General features: G+C 46.9%; 2 protein-coding genes across 3 annotated transcripts in view; one reads left to right on the top strand and one right to left on the bottom strand.

Annotated features, from left to right (window-relative positions):
• LOC310757220 (C-type lectin domain family 2 member D-like) overlaps positions 1–16,147 on the bottom strand; it is a 97,880-nt gene that overhangs the window by 53,294 nt on the left and 28,439 nt on the right. Inside the window, exon 1 of one of the 2 annotated variants that reach the window (XM_083602494.1) lies at positions 9,003–9,214. The exons of the other annotated variant lie outside the window; for it this stretch is intronic. The gene's annotated coding sequence lies outside the window, so the exon portion shown is untranslated. Of the gene's footprint in view, positions 1–9,002; positions 9,215–16,147 lie in introns of those variants that run through there. 2 annotated transcript variants of the gene reach the window in all.
• The window catches only part of LOC310756983 (uncharacterized protein), a 55,698-nt gene continuing 54,289 nt past the window's right edge, over positions 14,739–16,147 (top strand). The window contains exon 1 of the mRNA XM_083602012.1: positions 14,739–14,945. Within this exon, the coding sequence (XP_083458138.1) occupies positions 14,810–14,945 (136 nt within the window). The 5' untranslated portion in view covers positions 14,739–14,809. The remainder of the gene's footprint in view (positions 14,946–16,147) is intronic.

Below are 16,147 nucleotides of genomic sequence, written 5' to 3'. Positions count from 1 at the left end.
GAGGCTGGACGCGGCGCCTCCTGGCTCAGCTGACAGCTTCGTGCTGGGGTCAGGGCCTTGCAGGGCCAGGCAGAGGCCCGGGCCAGGTAGATAATGTGCCCCCCCCTTTTTACCCTGGGAATAACTGAAGTCTTATAAATAAGTAAGTATATAAATAATTTTCAGAAAAGTTATGCTGACAAATGATTTTATTTCAAGGCTTGAACCGTATCTGCATATAAAGACAAAATGGAAAATATAGATAAATATGCTGACCGAGGCCCCCTTTGGAATTGGAGGCCCGGGCCAAGTGGCCCATATGCCCCCCCCCGTCTGGGCCTGGCTGTGGTGGCCAGCAGATATAATCTCCGGGCATGGCCCTGCTTTGGTGTGGCATGGTGAAGGCAGGCAAGGGCAGTGAGCTGATGCCAGGAGTTGCCACATCCAGCCTCCACCTCTTCCCTGGCGCCTTCCAGAACTTGGCGCCCAGGCACCCCGCATCACTAGCCTCTATGGGTAAGACACCCCTGAGTCCACAACTCCTTTGACCATCTACATTCTTTCTACAGCCCCACTGTGGGGCTCAGGAGTCTACTTATATCACCCCCTTGCCTGCAGAGCAGTGAGTCCCTGACCCCTTTTTGGACACCTGCCCTTGTAGAGGGTTCCCTCAGCCTCCTCTCCTTTCCTCTCCCCTCTCCTTGGGAGTCCTCCAGGCAGCCGCTGCCACCACCCCTGGTCTCTGAGCTGCCCCCCCCTGCCCCAAAGAGAGTTTCCTCCTCACACTCCCACAAGGGAGTGGGACTTGTCTGCCCATTCCCAACAGCAAGGGCTGGTGGACTGCCTGGCTGGGCTCTCTCACTCACTTGCTGGCTTACTCCAAGGCCGTCTCAACTCCTGGCAACCAGCACCCCCTGGTCTGCTCCAGAGGCACCATATGCCTGGGGAGTTTTTAGCCAGGGCTGCTTCAAAAAACAGCTGCGCAAACATTTGAGAGGCAGAGGCACAAGTGGAGATCAGAGGAGGGAGGGAAGTATGGGTGCAGCTGGGGGGGGGCAGCTGCCCCCCGGAAATCAATAAGAATCTAAGCTGGGCTTAGTATTGAACGACATCCCTAAAGATAAAATGAATGTATTCCTCTACGCAACCGCGGCAGCCAGAATTGTAGTGGAGAAAAAATGGAAAACAGATAAAATATGTGGTACCTCAGGTTACAGACGCTTCAGGTTACAGACTCCGCTAACCCAGAAATAGTTCCTTGGGGTAAAAATTTTGCTTCAGGATGAGAACAGAAATTGTGTGGTGGCAGCGGGAGGCCCCATTAGCTAAAGTGGAACCTCAGGTTTCAGATTAAGAACGGACCTCTGGAATGAATTAAGTTCTTAACCCGAGGTACCACTGTACCAGAATTATCAGAATGGAGAACCAAAATCTTCGAATTTGCAGAGAAGGCAAAGTTAACAGCATCAAACAGAGGCTTTCCTAATCAAATAATTAATAAAGTGGGAATGTGTTAAGGAATACATGAAAAGAGTTGGTGCTGGAGCTTAAAAATTAATATGCAATAGCTTTAAGGGGCGCAAGGAGATAGGATAACACCATGTCAAGGATGGAACAACAAATATAAACAGTGAGTAATGCAACAATTGAAGGGGTACAGTTAGGGTTACCCCAGAAAGCCCTAAAAACTGTTTGTGAATTCCCCCCCCCCAGCCAGGCCTCGGCGTACGCATTTTACAAACTGCATTTTCCTCTAAGACAAAAAGCACGAGCTAAACAGTCCTCTATGTAACAAAAACGCTGTAACAAACCCAGAGCTGAGAACAGCAAAGCTTTCGCTTCCCAGGTCCAAGATAACCTTGTCCTGGTACATTGATTTGCAACATACTTCCGGGAACAGAGTCAGAGAACGAAAAGCAACATTTCTATGTAAGAATCTGTGAAGGGGGAGAGGGAAAAGGGGGTTTGAAAAAAGGATAAAACCTGCTTGTAAAATGTTTTCGGCGCGGCCTGTCTTTTGTGAACTGAGTCACACAGGTGCCTCTGCCCCCCCCCCCCGGATGGCAGAATAAAACACTCTTTCTCTGGATTAATCCCTTGGTGTCGTTTGGCTCCTTTTGTCTCTGCTCGGGTGCAACAATTATTCCTACCCATGGATTAAAAAGGCTACATATTTCTGGTGCATTGGCCGGGAATATGCACGTTCCCCGAGATCGAGGGACAAAGAGGTCCAGGGCGTCACTGCAAGGCGAGCAGCTCAGGATCCCGGGTCAACAGTTCCAGCGCGCATCCTGCCAACTTCATGGGAGGGACTGGCCACCCATTCCTGAGTGGACACACGACAAGTGACGGAAAGAAAGAGCAAAGGCCGTGAAAGAAGGTACCTCGAGGAACAAGGTAAGCTCCAGAGGGTATAGGTGGGAGCAAGCTCCACAGGTATAGGTGGGAGCAACAAGAGAGTTTGATCAGCTCCGCCAGCAGGGTAGACGAAGTGCCACTGGTTTTGGTGTCGCCCAGAAAAAGCAGTGAAGGGTGCTGCTGGGCCCCGGTCAAAGTCGTGAAGCGCTGCCAGTTATGGTTGGTTTTGTGCCCAGAAAAAGCAGTAAGGTGCTCTTGGGCCCCGGTCGAAGTCTAAGTGCTGCCGGTTTTGTGGTTGTGGTTTTGGGTTTTGATAAAAGGGGATTGGGGGAGGTGCATGGGTTTTTCTGAATGTGTGTGTGGGGACACTCCAGTGAATGTTTTGAGTGCATGAGACGTTGAAAGCAACGTCTGGCCTGTGACTGAGTGAGAAAAAAAAAGTTAGGAGGGCTGAGTGTCCCAGTGTCCCCAGGATCCCAGAGTCATGGGAAATAAAAGCAGTAAAACAATTCTTGAGACACCACTACAGAGCTTTCTGGAAAACTGGAAAAGTGCCACGAAAGCAGAAGAGGGGGGATGTAAACTCAAAAGAAACAGACTCCAACATTTATGTGAAGTTGACTGGCCTTCATATTTACCAGAATGGCCTCCTGCGGGATCCTTTGATCCAAACTTGGTCAACATTTTATGGAGTAACATTTTCAAGGCCCACACAGATCAGATTCCCTATATTTCTATCTGGAAAGCCAATGTGGATCAAAATCCCTCATGGCTTCGGAAAAATAGAATTGTGACTGCCCAAGTCAAACTGTGTTCAGTACAATTACAAGTTAAAAAGCCACCAGTTCTGCCAGTCCTAGAAGAGGAGATAATTACCCCACCCCCACCACCATATGCAGCAACTGCGCCAAGGCGACCAAATCTGGGAGCAAATAGGGCTGCTTCTCCGCCCAATGCCCAGACTGAAGACCCAAATGAGAAAATTCCCCCCTCTGCCCCTCCCCAACCCCCTTGTGATGCAAGCAGGGAAGGTGAAGAGAATGGTGATGATGATGATCATGACTTCAGAAAAACTCTAGATAAAGAGATAAGATGGACTAGTAAGCAGTCTAACAGAGTGTTCCAGTATGTAGAACCGTTTAAAACAGAACTGGATGTGGCCCCCTGGGTTCTAGAAGCAGCCCAGTGCCAGGATGAGAATTGGAGAAAAAAGCAAAAGGTTTTAAGAACAGCATGGGAGAGGGCAACAAAACATGTAGAGACACTTAAATCTAAGGCTTTGTCCAAACCCACGGTGATGTCCCCTCTCAGGCAAGTGTATGATCCTTTGGAACAGCCAAATGATCAGGGTGTTAGACCCCCAAGGACCTTTACCAGGTAAATGCCTGTGCCAGGGAACAACTCAAGGCAGCAAATAATACTGACGCTGCAATTGAGGTCTCTTACCCCAGGCAGACCCCCCCTTGGGATTACAATACTACAGAGGGAAGGGTGGCCTTAGCGACTTATCACAAAAATGTTTTAGGAGGTATGAGACGGGCAGCGAAAAGGCCTACAAATATGGCGAAATTATCTGAGATTTGTCAGCTGCCCACTGAGCCTCCAGGAGTATTTTTGGAGAGATTAAAAAAGGCATTCCGCAAGTACACCCCCATAGACCCTGATGATGATGCCCAAGAGGTGATTGTAAAAACCACCTTTGTGACGCAAGCAGCTCCTGACATAAGACGAAAAATTCAAAAAACTGAGAACTTTATGGGAAATCGACTAGAATGGATGTTAACACTTGCCCAGACCACTTATAATCAGAGGGGTGAAGAAACAGAAAAGCAGAGAGAAAAATACCAGACCAAAAAATTGATGGCACTAAGAGCTGGCCAGCAGCCAGACAGCCAGAAACAAGAAGCCCATGGGAGGGACAGGGACCGTTTAGGACGCCATCTGCAGGCAGGAAGGTCATTGGAAGATGGAATGCCCACAGAATAAGAAAATGCACCCCCACTCCCCGCAGTTTGCTGACAATAACTTTGGGCCACGAGCCTAGCCGTGGGCTTCAGCTCCTTGGACTCCAAGGACCCGCGGCAGGGGGAGGGGGCAAGGACAGGGACCAGCTTGGACCCCACCCCACCAATCTGGGGCAATGGCCCTGAGAGACGAAGACACTTACTAGGACAGACCGGGCCCAACAAAAACAGGTTCCCGTGAGCCCATGGTCAACATTGTAACTGGGAACTAGACTATACCATTTATGGTGGACACGGGTGCCGCTTTTTCCGTTATGCCACACCCAGTTGCCACATCAACTGCTGAATCAATCAGCATTATTGGGGCCACGGGAAAATCACAGCGAGTGCCAGTCTTGCAACCTGTGACCTGTACACTAGGAGGGCACACAGTTCAACATAGATTTATCTACATTCCCGATTGCCCCATTCCACTGATGGGCAGGGATTTATTGACCAAGCTGAAATATGTAGCCTTTTTAATCCATGGGTAGGAATAATTGTTGCACCCGAGCAGAGACAAAAGGAGCCAAATGACACCAAGGGGTTAATCCAGAGAAAGAGCGTTTTATTCTGCCATGGGGGGGGGGGGGCAGAGGCACCTGTGTGGCCGTGCCGAAAACATTTTACAAGCAGGTTTTATCCTTTTTTCAACCCCCTTTTTCCCTCTCCGCCTTCACAGATTCTTACATAGAAATGTTGCTTTTCGTTCTCTGACTCTGTTCCTGGAAGTATGTTGCAAATCAATGTACCAGGACAAGGTTATCTTGGACCTGGGAAGCGAAAGCTTTGCTGTTCTCAGCTCTGGGTTTGTTACAGCGTTTTTGTTACATAGAGGACTGCTTAGCTCGTGCTTTTTGTCTTAGAGGAAAATGCAGTTTGTAAAATGCATACGCCGAGGCCTGGCTGGGGGGGGGGGGAGAATTCACAAACAGTTTTTAGGGCTTTCTGGGGTAACCCTAGCTGTACCCCTTCACAATAACAAAAATAATATTAGGTAAAGAAGGTTGCTCATGGGTGGAGGGAAGCGATGGGTTTTGGAGGAGGGAGATGAGGGTATTAACTGAAATTGTTAAAGATATATACAGGATTTAAGAGATTCAAAATAAGGAATTAAAACAAGGCGACAAACAGCAAGAAATATTAAGTAAAGGAGTTGGAGAAGTCTGAAGCAAGGAAGGAAGAGGCTTGGAGTTGTTGAATGTGTGGGTGGAGTTAATGTATGCTAGTGCCTCTGCACAAGCATACATTAACACAATTTAAAACCCAAACCCAGATTCTGAACAAGATTTTTAAAAAATCCTCCCGAGAACGCTTGTTTAAAGTCTTTATTGCAGGTGAGGCAGGAGGTGACATGGGATGGGGAGCTGCTTGAGGCAGCAGCTACATCGAGGCAAGGGCATGCCTCAACATGAACTACTAGGGACTTTCCAATTTTAGCCCTGTGGGCAAATTCACACCATAAAACCAGTGCTATTTTTCTAGAAAAACAGGTGCCGGAGCTCACCATGAACACCTCCCTCGTTCTCTTGGGGCTGGCAATGGCACCCACCTGAGAGGTGCCAGAACTGTGCTCAAAACGCACCCAATCAGGGCTGGGTTTAGGTTTGATGAGGCCCTGAGCTCCTGAAGGTAATGGGACCTTTTATATGTCCAGCTGTCCTTTGTCAACAACAAATTGTCGCTGTTTTTTGTGTTGAATATATGCTATATGGTAATTTATGGACCTAATAGGTATCTAAAGCCATTTGCACATCACAAAATATGTATTTTATCAAAGTAGTTGTAATTCCCCCCCCCTTTACATTTCTGCCCCCCTCCAAGAGAGTGGGGCCCTAAGCTATAGCTTGTTTAGCATATACAGTGGTACCTCAGGTTACATACGCTACAGGTTACAGATGCTACAGGTTACAGATGCTACAGGTTACAGACTCTGCTAACCCAGAAATAGTGCTTTAGGTGAAGAACTTTGCTTCAGGATGAGAACAAAAATCGTGCTCCGGCGGCACAGCAGCAGCAGGAGGCCCCATTAGCTAAAGTGGTGCTTCCGGTTAAGAACTGTTATGGAAAAATCTAGGTGTGAGGCTGCTCAGTCACCCAGCTCATCGGGTAGAGCCCGCAGGTCCCTGTGGAATAAAGGAAGGAGTCCAGCCAACCGGAGCAAGTAGCTGTAGACCAAAGTTTATTGCACAATAGGTTCAAAGAGCAAATTTGAACCCTGAGGATGGGGTGACAAAGACTTTTAAAACTTTCCCACCATATCTCAGAATACAGTTTGTACAGCATCATTGCTACATCACTGACATGTCACAAAAGGGGAGGGGTTAACCTTGGCAAACATGCCCAGACAAGTCCTTGGTACAAGATTAGCATAAGCAGACATGGCAGGGCAAGACTCAGGTATAAGATTAACAGAGACAAGTATGTCTTAAGTACCCACCACCCAAAAGTACAATAGAAGTTCCTTTGCATGTCTGGAGCCTGAGGCAAGTCAGGTGATGAGATTTGGCTTCCTTTGGCTAACAATAAGCCCAGCAATTGTCACCTCTGGGAACTTCCTGGAGTCCCTTTTCAAGGGGAAAATAGGTTTGGGATGGAGGAAACTGGGAAATGAGATGATTTTATATTATTTTTAAAGCTAGGTAACTTCCCTGAGCTGTCAAGTTGAAAGGATACATTGAGGTATAATATTTGTAATATTTAACTTTAAAGATGTGCCCCCCCCCGGTAATTTCCGTAACAGAACAGTTTCAGGTTAAGTACGGACCTCCGTACGTAAATCTGGCACTGCATTCAATGCATGTTTAAAGCATATTCCTGGGAACTGTAGTTTCACTCTCACAGATCTGTAATTCCCAGAAACCTTAACAAACTACAGTTCTCAAGGAACCATGTTCCTTAAATATGCATTGAATGTGCTTTAGAAGTATGGCTTGGATCTACCTTCAGTCCAGTCCCTCCCCCTCAGTGATTTTCCAACCTTTTCGAGTCCCAGGTTCCCTTGACCAGCCACATTCTTTCTGCAGATCCCCTGTGGGATACAGGGGGACTCCCACATACGTGGGCGGGGGTTTTTCCCATTCCACATGTTAAGTGGGGGTTCCTGTGTTCTGCCACTGTTTGGCAATGTTAGGTTAAAACAGAGACCGGTTGTCCATAATTACTGGCAGTCATAAGAGAATGTCATCAGTCAGGGCTATTTTTCTAGAAAATAGGTGCCGTAACTCATCATTAACAAGCCTCCCTTGTTCCCTTGAGAGGCAATTCAAACAAAAATTTATGGAAACGTAGGATAGATATAAGGTATATGTTCCAAAATACAGCAAAGGTTCGCTATCTATGCTAGCATTTGATTGATGCTGGAGAGAGACTGAGTTGAGAAATAAGACCAAGGGTACATATTGGTGTAGGAATGTAATAGACAAAACGTAAAGAAATATACAATAACATATTGATGATGTAGACAAAGCGTAAAGAAATATACAATAACAAGAGTACATTCAATTGTAAAAAAGGAATATACAACGGGATAGACAGGAAGTCCAAAGTGTTGGTACAGATATGACTTTGGAATAGTTTTTTGTCCTTGTCCCCCCCCCCTTTTTTGTTTTTGTTATCTTTAGGTATATAAACTTTGTATATAAATTTTGTATACATGTTGAAAATTATATGATAATAAGCATTGTATTGTAATATGATATTCTTTACCGATGTAACATAATAAATAAACAAAAAACAAAAACAAATAACAAAAAAACCAACCCTCCCATGTTCTCTTATAGTGGCATCAACCTGAGAGGTGTGGGAACTGAGTTCTGGCTGAAAAAAGGCCTTGCCATCAGTGTTGACACCTGTCTTGATTTTACAGTCCCTTATACCAGTTTACCCCACATGGCAATTTCAGTTAAGTGAATCAAAGAAAGCAGAGAAGGGGATGAAGGCCTCCTAGCGGTGGAGCAGCAATAAAACTACTAGCATATCTTCAAAGTTAAGCAGCGTCCAAGCCTGTTTGAAATTGGTCGAGGGACCACGTGTTGAGATTTCTGCATTGCAGGAGGTTGATGTCCTGCGGGGTCCCTTCCAACTCTACAATTCCATGATAGACAGTGAGGAAAACAGTATGGGTTTTAGCCGCCACCTTGGCAAACAGCCCGCCGTTCAGTCTGCACACGCTCTACAGTCTGAAGAACTCTAGAACAACTCCTGGTGTCTCCAGGGTAATGAATAACAGAGGACCATCTAGTCCAACCGCCTGCAATACAGGAATTTGCAGCGATCCCACATGGGGATCAAACCTGCAACGTTGACATTATCAGCACCCCGCTCCAACCAACTGAGCCATCCTGGGATATTCTTACTGGTCAATGTATTTCTATCCCGCCTTTCTCCCAAGCTGGGATTCAAGGCGGCTCCCAACATCTCAAAACACGAATATAAAATGCAAAACAATAAAATGAAAACTAGTTAGGAAACAGCAGTCAGGAGACACGGACGCGCGTGCAAGAACCAGCACCTAAAATGCAACAGCGACCAGAGAAAGCAGGAAAAAAGATCAGAAGGAAACCCTCTTTCCTCCAGCCCCCGCTTCCCAGCCTGAAGGTGAGCTTGACACCCCGGGGTCGCCCGCCTCCGGGCTTCTGCGCGAGGGATTCCACCGCATACCTGAACTTTCGCTCGCTCTGTGCAAGTTGCAACTGAAGCGGGTCGGTTCTTTCTGCAAGCGGAGTCTTCGCTCTGAGATCCCTCGTCTTCCTCCGCTGAGCCGAGCTCGTCCTTAGCAGAGTTAGGCCCGCGTCCCTCGAAGCCTGCAGAAGCAGCGCGCCGGTTACATCCACCCGCGGTGAGGCGCAGAGAAAAGTGACAGAGAGGTTTCGCTTTCAGACCAGACGGCGCTCAGCCATTGGGGCGGGGGGGCGGGGACTGGAGGCTTCTCTCGAACCCGGAGCCGGAGACGTAGCGCAACCCCGTGGTTCACATCGGGAAGGGAAGGGAAGGGAAGGGAAGGGAAGGAAAGGGAAGGGAAGGGAAGGGAAGGGAAGGGAAGGAAAGGAAAGGAAAGGAAAGGAAAGGAAAGGAAAGGAAAGGAAAGGAAAGGAAAGGAAAGGAAAGGAAAGGAAAGGAAAGGAAAGGAAAAAGTCACAGCCCATCCAATTTGAGGGAGTAGGTGGTGCAGTTCTGTTCGTGGTCCGTGCTCGGAACGGAAACCCCCAACCTAGTCTAGTTCGTCGAGTGGGGTCGCCTGTGCTCAAAGTTGCTGAAAACTCTTGTTGTTGTTTAGTTGTGTCCGACTCTTCGTGTCCCCATGGACCAGAGCACGCCAGGCACTCCTGTCTTCCACTGCCTCCCGCAGTTTGGTCAAACTCATGCTGGTAGCACTCCTTATATACTCAATCATGTACTGCGTTTTTCGCTGCGGGGGGGGGGCACACACCACAGACCCCATGTCATCTGGAGGTACATCTGTATTGGACCTGATTTTTTTAAATATAACAAATTGCTTTGTTTTGTATATTTAGTTGTGTTCGTTGCTGGTGCTTTTATTGTCAAAACACTTAAATATATTTAATGGGAAGTGTGTGTGTGTGTGTGTGAAATAAATTATATTATTTGTCCTACAGTCTGTATTAAACTGTTCAAAGCAAGTCTGACCAGTAAGTAAAATGGCACATGTAGCAGATGACTTATAGCAGAGCCATACCGTTTATAAGATGCTTAAACAATTTTAGTTACAGATAGGTAGCCGTGTTGGTCTGCCATAGTCAAAACAAAAAAATTTTTTTCCTTCCAGTAGCACCTTAAAGACCAACTAAGTTAGTTCTTGGGTATGAGCTTTCGTGTGCATGCACACTTCTTCAGATACCCTATCTGAAGAAGTGTGCATGCACACGAAAGCTCATACCAAGAACTAACTTAGTTGGTCTTTAAGGTGCTACTGGAAGGAAAAAAATTTTTTTTTGTTTAAACAATTTTGCAATTAGTTTGCAAAACGAGAAGAGGGGGGGGGAGACCCCGTGTTTTTGTGCTGCTCCCCAACGGAGTAATTGATACAACACGGCGCAAAAATGAGCGCAAAATTTTGGCATCAGTTTGGAGGGATCCAAAATTTCGGGGTTACACGTTAATGAAGGTTAGCTGCTGTATTTGTATCGCGTGGGGAAATGCGTCTTATAACTAGAAGGCTATGGAAGTTATTTGCATTTGAGGAGAGTGCATGCATATGTAAATTCATTTCCTATGGGGTGGTTGGTGTTTTTGCCAAGGAGAATCAGGCTTCTAGGGTACCAGCACTGAGCCAATCTCTCACCGGAGAAGGAAGCATTTACGGTACTTTACAAAGACTCACCGCGCCTGTTCAGTGGCATTTTGTCCCTAAAACCTTTTAAGAATAAAGAAAAACTTTGCTCCCCTAGAGAAAGGGCATTTTTGCACGTTCTCAGAGGCACTCAGACTCAGGGGCCGGGAACTTGAACCCAAGAAACGACCACTGCTTTTATTTTTCATAATATTCGGAGGTAGTGGAAACGGAAGAATCGCATGAGGTCCGAGGCCCCCATTTCAGTGGCGGATAACACGGTTTACATGCAGCAAATCGCAGTTCCAATCCCAGAGAAAGCCTCTGGTCTGAAACTCCGGCGAGGAATAAAAATAGCACCAAACTTTGGTTTGGAGGGGATCCAAAATTTGGGGGTCACATGTCAATGAAGCTCTGGCAGTCTGCAAAAGTGATCAATGGATGTGAGGTTGAAAAGGTCTGTAGCTCTCTGTGCCTACTCTTCCCCTAAGTTTACTGGGTTAATATTCTCTTGTCTCTGTTGTTAAGTCCCGTTAAGTGGCGAAGTGGTGTCGTGAAATCTGAAGTGCGGCAGCTCATCGTGATAGTTTCCATAGCCGCCTCCCCGCCCGCTGCAAGAGTTTGTGACACTGGAAAATCAGTCCCAAAATGCAGGCAGCTGCTGGTTGATTGACAAACACACTTTCAGACTCCAAAGAGCAGCACTTCACAGCACAAACGACAATATTGAGCTAATTGGGAATGCCGTGTTTGCAATTCTGCCGTCTGGCCCAACGAATTCTGCGATGGTGCTTATGTCTGACTGTATAGTTCCATCGTTTAAAAGCAAATGAAACTTACAGGATCCCTCCCTTTTCTGGAGTACAGTGCTACCCCGGGTTAAGTACTTAATTCGTTCTGGAGGTCCGTTCTTAACCTGAAACTGTTCTTAACCTGAAGCACCACTTTAGCTAATGGGGCCTCTCACTGCTGCCGCGCTGCCGGAGCACGATTTCTGTTCTCAACCTGAAGCAAAGTTCTTAACCTGAAGCACTATTTCTGAGTTAGTGGAGTCTGTAACCTGAAGCGTATGTAACCTGAAGAGTATGTAACCCGAGGTACCACTGTATTGCAAGATTGTCTGATTTTTTTTTAACAAAAAGGTCCAGGTTACATTTCGCCAGACTGAAGATCTTTTGTTAAGGCTCCATCTATTTTGCAAACCTGAGACTGTTCTTATTCACTCCACCCATACCCTAAGATCCTCGGGAGCGTTACAACAATTTAAAATTCAATACTGAAAACAAATTACTATCACGGAATAGGGTGGGTCCTAAAAACGTCTCTCTCAGGCGTCAAATCCAGTCTTACTACCAACGCATGAACTACCGATTTGATTCATTATTTGCATTCCCCTTTTCCAACCCCAAATTTGAGCTCAAAGTGGCTCATAATAACAAGTGCATTTAAAAAAGTAACAAACGTAGCAATACCTGGAATCAGGTTAAAAGCACAACAGCAGAATAATCAGGCCAAATAAGCAAACTCATCAAACCATTAATACAAATTCAAGTACAGTACAAATTCATAGGGACTCAAAATCTCAGGAATGGCTGCGGATGAATGATCGCTCTCACTATTCTTCCTGCAGAAGGTAACTAACCTGAAAAGCCAATGAGTTTTTAAGGATCGGGGCGGCGGCTTTTTTGGGGGTAAGATTTGTACAGGCGGTGTGTTTAAAATGACTGCTGAGCGGATAAAGAGGTTGGTGCCAGCCGTGCGCTGCGGGGTTACATAATTGACGACAGCAGCAGAACAAGGAAAGGAAGGAGGAAACCACAGTAAAGAGTGGTGGCAGTTAATCTAAGAGTATATATCGTACAGGAAAAAACCACTTCCGCATGTGAGAGTCTTTTTAAAATAATTTTTATTGAGTGATTTTATGTCACAAAAAGCATTACAACAATACTACCACAAAATATAATTGAGAAATAAAAATTACATACATCAATATTTTGTTTATTTGTTATTTACCGTCTTAATTCCTCCCAAACATTCCATACAAAACACACCTCGGCACACACCCAGAAAATGATGATGATGATGATGATGATGAAAATAAATATTCCCCGCTTATATCTTACAAAATCTTTTCTTCATTTTTGACTTCCTGTCAAGTCCCTTCGCATATGTTTTATCTTACAATTGAACGCACACAAAACAATAAACCTTTCTATATAAATTTTCCAATACTTTCAGAAAACATAATAAATCCTTGTTATCCACCTGTTTTTACTTCCTTTGTCACTCAAATGCTAGTCAAAATTATTATTGTATTTTTGAACATATGTTCTATAAACATCCCATTTTCCCGCAAATTTTTGCTTTGAGTTTCCACTGAGTTTGCTAGTCAATTGAGCCATCTCCACAAATTCCTGTAATTTAATTTGCCAATCTGTTATCCAAAAATAACAGATCCGCATGTGAGAGTCTATGTTAGCCTGGAAATCTGGGTTCACGTCCCAGCTCAGTCGTAGAATTACGACCGGCAACAGTCAGAGCAGGGGTTTGGCATGCAAAATCAGGGACCCTCATCCTCTCTAAGCTGCTTCCAACAAATCAAAACGAATTAAACCCCAAACCAACCTTTTCTTAAAAGAAATCAGCAAAGCTTCCAGGATTAGTCACCTCGCCACACTTCACTTCCCATTGTTGTTAGTCATAAAGCCATTCTTACAAATACTGCAACAGGTTATGATCTGGTGAAGTACAATAACAACCTTGCAAAATATACAGTTTATATTTATTTTATTTTCCCTTCTACACGGGTTCTGCTTCTCTCTCTTTTATTTACGTCTGGCCATGTTTAGTGCACATATAATTATGTATTTTTTGAACTTTCAATAAAGTGGGGGGAGCCATTCTGCCTTCAGATCCTTTATATTGGGGGCGGGGAGGGGAGGTTCACTCTGCCGTTGTATCTGCCGTTTGAGACCACGTTTGCGAAGGGAAAGCTAAGAACTGTTTAAAATGTTACAGTTGAAAGTTTCTTTGTTTTCTAGCCACACTGCCGCTTTTCTGATACGGTATGGAAAACAACCCAACTGGCATGTGATCAGCTGAATGAAGTATCCGGAAATCACCTCGAATGGATGGACTGGTGACCCCTTTCCCTTTCACCTGTTCCCCCACGACATTAATATTGCCAGCATTACCACTATCCCCCCTACTCTGCCCCTCCATAGAGACCCCCCCTATCCCACTCCAATCCCAGCCCAGATGACAACAATTCACCCTCTCCACTCCCCAATCACCCCAACAACCCCCCCCTCAGCCCCCCTCCCAAGGACTCTACTCATAGCACGTTGCCTCAGGAGAGTGAGGAAAATTCTCAGGGATGGTTCACACTCTGGCCGGCACTTTCTTGATCTCCTGCCCTTGGGCAGAAGATATAGAAGCAGGATTAATCGCACCAACAGGGTAAAGAACAGCGTCTATCCGTGGGCTGTTAGGCTGCTGAATGAAAAGATCACAACAGGGCAACTGACTTTCGGGTTTGGTGTGTGTGTGTCAGTAAACGAGAGGAATTAATTTTGACTAAGAGAGCTGAGTGGGGGCTGCTCGTGTAATCTCACTGTATACAAGTTGTACGAGTGACAATAAAGTATTTCAAAAGGAACCATCACACAAACAAAAATAGACAAACACCCCCGCCAACCTCACCGTCTCTTTCGGGGGTGGGACTAGCTCCGACCCCGTGTGGGTGGGGTGGGACTGGCTCCGCCTCCACGGGGTGGGACTAGCTCCGCCCCCGTGTGGGTGGGGTGGGACTGGCTCCGCCTCCACGGGGTGGGACTAGCTCCGCCCCCGTGTGGGTGGGGTGGGACTGGCTCCGCCTCCATGGGGTGGGGCTGGCTCCGCCCCCGTGTGGGAGGGGTGGGACTGGCTCCGCCTCCACGGGGTTGGGCTGGCTCCGCCCCCGTGTGGGAGGGGTGGGACTGGCTCCGCCTCCACGGGGTTGGGCTGGCTCCGCCCCCGTGTGGGTGGGGTGGGACTGGCTCCGCCTCCACGGGGTTGGGCTGGCTCCGCCCCCGTGTGGGTGGGGTGGGACCGGCTCTGCCCCTGGATGAGATTGGGGGTGGGGCTTGATCCTCTCCTGTCAGTGGGAAGTACAAGATCGCGTCGGAAGGAGCGGGCGATGGCGGCAGTGCTGGTGCGAGAAGGATCCGGACGCGAAGGCAACGGGGGCGCACGGCGACGAGGAGGCTTCTCCCAAGCCTTCCTCCTGCTGCTGCTGCTGCTGTCCTGCCTGTCGACGCTGGCGGACGGTTCGGGTTCGTAGCCGATTGCCTACAGCCGATTGAGATGTGAGGGGCCCCAGGGTGGGGGTCAGGTTGGGAAGTGTCCGGTTGGGGCCGTGGCGTGGGCAGAGGGGGGGGGTTCTTTAATCCCTGCCGCCCTTCGTAGTCCTGATCGGAAGCTTCCCTCCTACGAGAGCGAGGATGTCTTCCCCCGCGCCGCAGAAAACTCTCCCCCACTTGCCCCGCCCCCTCCACTGCTAGACTCTTCTGGAGCGGCTGTCATGCACAGGCAACGGCTTAACACAAAAGTGGCTGCCGTCAAAAAGTGTGGCATAACACCAAATTAAAGAGAGAGAACCCCACCCCACCAAAAAACGGATGCATACCGTGGGACGTTAACTATGCCCTGCTTGTCCCAATAATAGCCATCTCTCCCTCACACACACCGATGTTGTTACTGTCGAATAGCAACATGAAGCATAACTCAATACCAGAAAAAATGCACGAGGAAGTCACTCTTGCTTCTCAGAAATCGCTTAGACATTACCAGCAGCATAACCATCTTTCTAGGATGGATAGAGAGTTTTTCTTTATTTTTTCTTTTTTTAAAAAAGTCAAGAATCTAGGGAACTTGCTCAGTGGAACCCTTCAGGGTTTCCATGTATCCATGTATGTGGATACATTCACTGGGTTGGTGACTCCTGTCCTGTCCCAATGAGTTTTGGAATCGTGGCATCTTTGGGATTCTGTAGGGTTGAGTCCACATGAGGATGGTCTGTGGCCAAAGGATGATGGGATCCAGTAAGTTTCCAAACTGCCTTCAGGGACTTTGGTCAACAAGTGCAATATGACCTTTACCAAATGTGCAATTGCAAAGGTGCCATTTTTTGTATGGTGTAATGATATCCTGCCTCTCTTAAGATGTGAGATCTAATCTGTTTGGCTGGTGGTAGAATTCTATTAATGAGTTGCCCTCATTTTCTTCCAGGTTCCACACACTGCCCTGGTGCTAACTTCTCCATAGCAGAAGGTTCATCTGGGATTATCTTTGCCAATATTTCCAGAAATACAGACATACTTTTGTTTCATAACAGCAGCTTGTCTGATCCTAATGGTGACATACTAGCCATAATTAAAGGAAAACTGGATATCTTAGATAGCACATACGATGGACACTTCTCTGTACAGGAAAATGCCCTCATTATCAAGAACACCAGCAAACAGCTTGCTGGAGA

The sequence above is a fragment of the Podarcis filfolensis genome, assembly GCF_964270895.1.
Source record: "Podarcis filfolensis genome assembly, chromosome: 2".
NCBI lineage: Eukaryota > Metazoa > Chordata > Lepidosauria > Squamata > Lacertidae > Podarcis > Podarcis filfolensis.
This window is presented reverse-complemented; position numbering and strand designations above follow the sequence as displayed.